This window comes from Crocuta crocuta, unplaced genomic scaffold (genome assembly GCF_008692635.1).
Source record: "Crocuta crocuta isolate KB4526 unplaced genomic scaffold, BGI_CrCroc_1.0 scaffold111, whole genome shotgun sequence".
Taxonomy (NCBI): Eukaryota; Metazoa; Chordata; class Mammalia; order Carnivora; family Hyaenidae; genus Crocuta; species Crocuta crocuta.
Genome location: NW_027527611.1, coordinates 3,605,107 through 3,612,745, shown reverse-complemented (window position 1 = coordinate 3,612,745; position 7,639 = coordinate 3,605,107). Strand labels below are relative to the sequence as shown.

Below are 7,639 nucleotides of genomic sequence, written 5' to 3'. Positions count from 1 at the left end.
AAACGCTTCTTTTCAAACCCAGGAAGTCCAGGCCTTGCAAAGCAGCCTCACTAGTTTTCTCCAATTTTTGAGAGACCCTAAAATCTCAGGATGACACCTACTCACTTAGGACACAAAAACAGAATGGCAAGTTTATAATATTTGGAGTCATTTGTGAAGCAAATCTTCAATACTTGTATTAAAAAATCAAGAAGAGAATGCCCGTAAATCCAGGAAACAGTTTCCACTTTCTCTTACTCTCTTGTGAGGAAGAGAAGAGGGAGCTTGGGTTCTGACGAGGGGCGGGCTGAGGACAAGGCACAGGCTACCCCCTCTTCCATGGGGACATGTGGGACATTTCTCGGGCGCTCCTGGCTGCCCAAGGACAAAGGACAAAGGAAAGAAAAGAAAGTACAGGGTTAACTGACAAATCACAGTCATGTAGGACAGGGGTCTCAATCAGTTTACAAATATCTTAGTGAATCACAAGAAAAAGGCAATCTTATCAATAGCCTAGGCCACCATCACCCTCTAGTCCTGTGGGAAAAAGGCAGAAGAAAACAGCAGATAGAACTCAATTTCCTTTTAACCTACAGCCCAAGGCAAATACTTGAGGCGGCAGAGTAAACCTGTCCCCAGCCCCTCCCTACCCTCTTAAAGCTTTGCTGGAGGGCAAACAGCCTTAGCTTGACAAAAGCCAGGCCTCCAGGATCCTGGGAGTTGTCTTTAGCATATGAAAGTCTCACTGGAAATGCCCCTGGACTTGGCCTCCCCACCTCTGCAGGGCGTAACCAGTCTCTCCTCAAGGTCCCTGGGTAACTCTTCCAGTCCACAGGCCCTGTCCCCAAGTTTTAAGAAAATCACCTTTTTGCATCAAAGATGTCTTCAAGATTTTTTTCTTGGTCATTGGCTCTGGACCCCACCACCCCACCATCACCCTGAAACCTCATCAGCTTCCTTCTATTCGGAATGAAATATAAAAGTCTGTATGTCTGTCCAAAATTCTAAAAGCAGTATGCAATTTGTGCCCTGAAATGATCAAAGTAGAAAACAAGACAGATTTTAAAAGACAGTCTCTTATATTTTGTGAGGGTTTTTTTTTTTTCCCCCGGAACTTGAAGTTTGCTCTGGGACCAGAATTTCTACAAATAACATTTTGCAAATAATCCACTATAAATATTGACACCTCCATAAACGGTCTACTTCTTTGGATCTTAGGACAAGTATCGCTAAAGGTCTTTCATGCTAAAACCCATCCTAACGTTTTTGTGACATTATCCCTTTGCCCCAAATTTATATTAAAGTAGCTCACTTTATTCCTTAGTTGTAATTGGGTTAAATAACATAGATGTAAGGAATCGTGAGTCCATTGCCCGGATCTCAAATCAGTCTTCCTAAATCCTTGCAGGCACCATTATCTGTCTTCCCATTTCAGAAAATCTATTTGCTACGAGGGCAAACTGCACCATAGCAAAGTAAACAAACGGGGTCCACGAACCGACGTCCGTGGTCCCATGTGACGTTCCCGTGGTACAGCTAAAAAGTGCTCTCATGTGTCTGTCAGTAAAGTCCGAAAAGGATCATATACTCTTAAATTATTTTGCTGCGTCAAACTGATGGGTTCTACCACACGAAACCCTCCGACAGGCTCGCAGGGTCGAGAAGCCAGAGCACACAGTCTCTCCCGGGCCTGAAAGGCAGAGGGGGCCACTCGGAGTTGGGCTCAGTACTCAGGGACCATCGAAAACTCTGATGACAAGAACGTTGTCGTGTTTGTTCATTGGTCTCTGTGTGCGAAGCACTGTGTCCCCGTCTCCCGCGGGTGGCCGCCAAGTCGCGTGCCCCCCGCCTTCTTGCAGCCCCGCCTCCGCGCTTTCAGACCTGAACTGTCTGTATGTTCTTGGTAGGAACAGGACACCCACAGGTCACAAGAAATTCCATTAAATATTTTCCTGTTAAGAACACAGTCATCCACGTTTCAGAAGCCTTCCAAGCGAGAAAGGATAAGCAAACCTGCGGGCGGAAATCGTGGCTCACATTTTACGTACGATTACAAACGCATGTTCTCTGAAAAACAGGCGTCGCCAACGGTGGCTTCGTGAGGTCTCCAGCTCCCGCAAACTTTGTTCCCAGTCTCGGGGCTTGACAGATATTACCATCTGAGACAATGCTAATTATTCGATCTGAATCCCGAGGAAGAGCTCCCTCCTAGAGAACTAATCATTAAAATGCAAATAGGTGTTTCCCACTTCACTGGTTTAGCAGAGAAAGACTGTTAACAGCTTTCTGACAAGAAAAAGAGGAGCTTAATGAGTTGATGCCTTAACCTTGTGGATGGAAGGAGAGCACAGTGCACCGGATCTGACTCTGCGATCCCGCACCAGCCTCCGGCTCTGATCCTTTCTGAGCAGCGGCCTTTATGAGTTAACTGATAGAAGCTGCAAGAAATTACTGAACAAAAAAACTGATTTCAGATTCCACTCACTGCACTCAGGCAGCTCTTACTTAGACTAATTACTTAAATGATTTAAAAATGTATGAATATGCATGATAGTGCCTTTCAAAAAGTAAAGCCCAGCTGAGACCATGCCATCAAATCATCCCTCTCTTTCTCTGATCTACAGATACTGCGCTTGCATATCTGAAAGGCTGATGGGCTGCAGAGACTGGAATTGCAGAGGAGAAGGGGACGGGCAGCAGGCTCAGCCTCAGTCTCCCTGCCCCTCACAGTCTCCTGAGGCTGGACAGCTGGGGTTGTTTTTTGGGTAAAGCGGGTCTTGTTTGAAGCATCTGCAGCTGGAGTTGCCCCCAGACTAAGGGCACACGCATCTCTTCCCTCTTCTCTGACACCGGCACACCTTGGGGGTGGGCGGGCACCATCTGTGATGTGGGTGTGGGGTGACAGCAGACTGCGGAGGGCACGTCTGTCCAGGGCAGCAGATGCAGGGCTGTGGGACAGGGTGGGCGGGGGCTCTGGACGCAGGGCGGGATGCTCGAGGGGGAGGACCCCGCACCCCGGCAGCACGGAAGGCCCCTGCGTGGTCAGGCCTGGGGTCCCACGACCCGGGTGTCCACGGGAACACACAGTCCTCTGAGCGAGGACTCCCAAGGTAACACCACCTTGATTCAGCCACACCCTCCCATGTGAGCTGTACTGACTTGTGGCGACCGAAATCTGCTCTTTAGGACAGCGCGAAGCAGCAGAGAGCTGAAAGCCGCAGGACGCACACGGACCGCAGACACAGACACCAGCAGGCCAAGCAGACGAGAAGGCGGGATGCGGCGTGGACAAGCCGCGAAGCACAGCTGCCTTCTACCCCAGGGTCTCTCCAGCGCACAGAGCGCACTGAGAACGTTCAGCAACAAGTGCGTGTGTCGGGGGCGGGCAGAGGGAGGGCACAGGGAGCAGTCGCCCGACACACATTCCCAGCGCGGGAGAGACATCGGAAAGTGTACGATGAAGAGGAATCGAGTCCCACACTGAATCTGCCCACGCCGGAAGGACACGGACCCGCTGGAGAACGCTGTCTGCGCCCGCGACACCCCGACACCCTCAGCACCACGGAGAGCGGTCCTGGGCCAGCCGCCTCCGGAAGGCCTTGGTGACCCGACTCGGACACCTGACTCTCCTGTGACCCTGGAAACACCAGGAGCCCAAAGTCACGTGTCCGATATAACAGTGACACTTAAGAGTTCACACTTTAAGTTAGTGCGCTTTGTCATGGCCGCATCTGTGCGTAACATATTCCGTAAACAGCACCCCAGAACTCTGAACACTGAGCCGTATCTCAACCACAAACCTGTAGAAACAGTGTTTGATGGAATTTCCAAGCTAACCCAATATTCACTTTTCTTTTTTCAACTTGTGGGTAAAAATCTTCCCAGTGAAAATGATTATGAGTCACTTTGGGGTCGTAGACGTACTTCAGAGGCCATCGCTCCGCAGTGCGCAAGGCAGGCAGTTCTGACCCCGAAAATCAAAACCCTGATTAAGTCAGAGCCCCCGTCAATGGAGGTCCCGTGCTGTCCACATCTTCTTTATTTTTTATTCTGACACTGGGAAGCATGACAGATTTTGGCTTTAACTATTTTGGAAGATAGTTAAATCATACAGTCAGGAGCTCTACTTTGAAAAGTATCTTAGACACATAAAATTCAAATTATCGTACATTGTTTAATATCACTGATCGCCAGCAAAGTTCACGCTGTGTGTCTCAGGTTTAGTCATTAATAATATGGAATGGTTTTCTGAGGTCTTATTTCATAGGAGGCTCATCGGCACTTTTGCTAATACAGTTAAAGCCAAGAAATACGTATTTCTAATGTCGGCATTTATTACCTGGAGGAACCAGGAAAATGTCTAAATGCAAAACAAAAAGGAAAAATGCTGTAATTTGGCCGTGATTCCCTTTTCCTGGAGAGATTACCTCCTCTCCCTTCATCCCGTACACCACGCAGATGATTTTATCCATTTTCCATCAAACACCGTGAAGAACGCTTCTGATTTGTAACACGCGCTTGGGCGAGCCTCACCGCCGTGTCACTGTCCGACACAACACACGAGCCACCGTGGGCTGCCCGCCATGCCCACGGGAGGCAAGGTGGTAAGCACGAGCACACTCACCTTCCGGCTCCCCGCAGAGGGTGCACTGGGACTCTGCGAACAGAAGAGAGAGAGAGAGGCCGTTACTAAGGGGTCTCCAGCTTGCGGACACAGGTTTAATGACAGAGCAAGTCAGAACCGCCCGCTGGGGAGCCTGGCGCCGACCAGCTGCATCTGCCTGCCTCACAGACAGGGCGGCCCCTGCACCTGAGCAAACGCCATTTCCGAGAAACTACCTTAGCAAGTACTTCATATATTACATTTTAGTAAAATGCCGATCTCTCTTTGTCACGCGCACATGCACACATTAAACATGTTTTCATGACTGTGTATGACTCAACACAAATCACTCGGCTGAAATAAATGTTATGCTTTATCACCTAATTTAACATCTAAACCTTGACTTTGATTACAACTCTGTTATATCCGCTTCTAGGCACAGACAATGATGAGCTAAAGGATGACGCTATTTCAGTGAAGACACCAGGCCTACGGTCACCCAGTGCCTGCCGCTTGCCTCTGCATCAGGCTCTGCAACGCACAGCAAAGTCGCGTGGGGGTCATGGCAGGCACGGTCACGGTCATGTGGGGCAATCGCAGTAAGGAACACGACACAGGAAATGTAAGTGCAAATGGTTCCAAGGTATTTGTTTTTTGGAGGAAAGAAGTCAGACTTCAGTGCCAGGTCACTGCCCACCTTCCCGAATGACTGAGCAGGTGACTCAGCCCCGTGGCTCCAGAATGGGGGCACCGGTATCCTCCATGCAGGGACCAGAGGGCTGAGTGACAAATGCATTCATGCAGTCCGTCAGGCAGGCACTCGGGGGAATGTGGCCTCCTTACGCGCCAGCCCCAAGGATCAGCAAAGGGCTCGCGGAAGAGACAGCATCTGGGCTGAGTCGTGAAGGACGAGCAGGATGTTCACAGAGAGAAAGACAGCACAGGAGCCCCCGAGCCAGGGGACGGGCTGGGAGGAGGCAGGCGGCCGCGACAAGGGACGAGTTTGGCCGAAGGACAGGGCAGGGCTGGCGGGCGTCAGTGTCAGATAAGCGGTGAGGAGAGGCTGCGGACACTTTGGGAAGGCAACTGAAAGTCATAGAAGGAGCGGAGAGGTTTGCCTTGTTTTGTTTTGTTTTGAACGTAGAATTAGGAGCCTGGAATGGTTTCTGAAGAAGACAGTGGTGTGTTCGTCGGCCCGTGGCAGGACCACCTTGGTAGCCAGGACAGGCTGGGCGGGGACAGGCGAGGGAGCCGGTGTGTCGGAGCTCGCGCCCTTCTCAGCAAGTGCATGTGTGGTTGGGTGGCGGTGGATGAGGGAGACAGGGCTGACGGGCGTGTAGGAGTCAGGCTGTCCTTTAAAATAAACTTGACTCTGGGGCACCTGGGGGGCTCGGTAGGTTGAGCGTCTGACTTCAGCTCAGGTCATGGGCTCGCAGTCTGTGAATCTGAGCCCTGCGTCGGGCTCTGTGCTGACAGCTCAGAGCCTGGAGCTGCTTCAGATTCTGTGTCTCCCTCTCTCTGCTCCTCCCCTGCTCATGCTGTCTCTCTCTCAAAAATAAACAAACATTAAAAAACAATTAAAATAAGCTTGACTCTGAATTCCTCTGACTGCTTGGAGATGGGGCCCTCCATATCAGGGGTGGCAAATCTCTGCACGGCCCCCTCCCTTCCCAGGAAGACAAGGTCACAACGCCCGTGTGTGCCCTGGCTGCAGGACCCACAGCACACCCCCCTGCTGATGCACAAAGCGGAGCCCCCCAGAGCTGGACCGTTCTTCATCACAAATGGGGGAGTCCAGAAAATGGGGAGCCAGAGTGTTCAAGGGAGAGGCCGCGGCTGGGTGCGGGGGCCTCGCTCCCTTGGATGCCACGCCAGAGCCAAGTCTAGGCAGCACACATACAGGGACTGAGGCCTGGGGTTGGGAGACGGGTGGCTGGCCCAGCTCCGAGGCCACACCCCTGAAGCCACGAGAGAGGACCCTGGCGATCGACACTGAGATGAACAATGAATTCACAGCATCCCTTCCCAGGGATCCACCGGAAACAGGACGTGGGCACCTCTCACCAGGTGCCCAGCAACACCCCAGGAGTGTCACTCAAATCTCAAAGGCCAGGCCCCCACCCCCGTGCTATCTGCCTTCTCCGTGGTGTGGCTACAACGCTGAGCACACTTCAGGAAACGCAGGAGACCCCTCGCTCCTGCCCCTGTGGGTGAGCTGCCTGCAGTAAGGGACCTGTCTTGGGCCACATGATGACACAGGAGCCTGGTGTCCCCCAGCCCTGGATCTCCTCATGGTGACAGGATAGACAGAAACGGAACTTCTCCTGGGGCCCCTGGGAGGCATGTGTGTTCACGGGGGAGAAAGAGGTGACTGCTCGGGTCTTTCAACAGACCAAGGAGCTGGGGAAGGGGACAGGGGCAGCCTGGGGCCAAGAGCAGCCGTGAGCTCAGAGCCCCTTGCGTAGGAGAACCGGATTTACCTCAGCCCAGTCTCGGCCAAGACCGCCGTCCACCCCTCCCTCCCCCGCGAGGGGCCGGAACCCAGCACCAGGCTGCTCCAGTAGGGTGTCCGTCAGACGCCGGCGTTCCGCTCGTCCTGAAGTGCTAACCTGAGTCACACCACAGCTGAGCCAGAACACAGGCTTGCTCACTGCAGCCAATCCCCATCAGGGCCAGCTGTTCACAATTATCCACCAAGTTCAAGGTGCAGTGACCACACAATAATGATGAGAACACAGTAACTGGTGCCTCCGATGAATTTAAATTCTGTGAATCAAACATCCCCAGACGCCTGGGGAAGCGTCTTTGACCACCGGCAACATTAACTTCTCCAGAGTCCACTGCTTAAGCAAATGGCATTTTGGAGTTCATTATGAATGCATCTAGGCCCTATCCTTAAAAAAATTATTTCCAGCAAGATCATAAGAAACCCTCATTCTCTGTGTTCTAAGCCCAGGACACAACGTGACTAACTTGTCACTCTGTTGCACACTCTGACTCTATTTCCTGTAAAGCTCAGTCATGAGCTTTCCACCCTGAGCTGCAGGGATTGTTAGC

At 51.9% G+C, this 7,639-nt stretch overlaps 1 protein-coding gene across 1 annotated transcript in view; it reads right to left on the bottom strand.

The window, feature by feature from the left end:
• The window catches only part of DLGAP2 (DLG associated protein 2), a 608,379-nt gene that overhangs the window by 295,612 nt on the left and 305,128 nt on the right, over positions 1-7,639 (bottom strand). Inside the window, exon 3 of the mRNA XM_077771905.1 lies at positions 4,604-4,636. Coding sequence (XP_077628031.1) covers positions 4,604-4,636 — 33 coding nt within the window. The remainder of the gene's footprint in view (positions 1-4,603; positions 4,637-7,639) is intronic.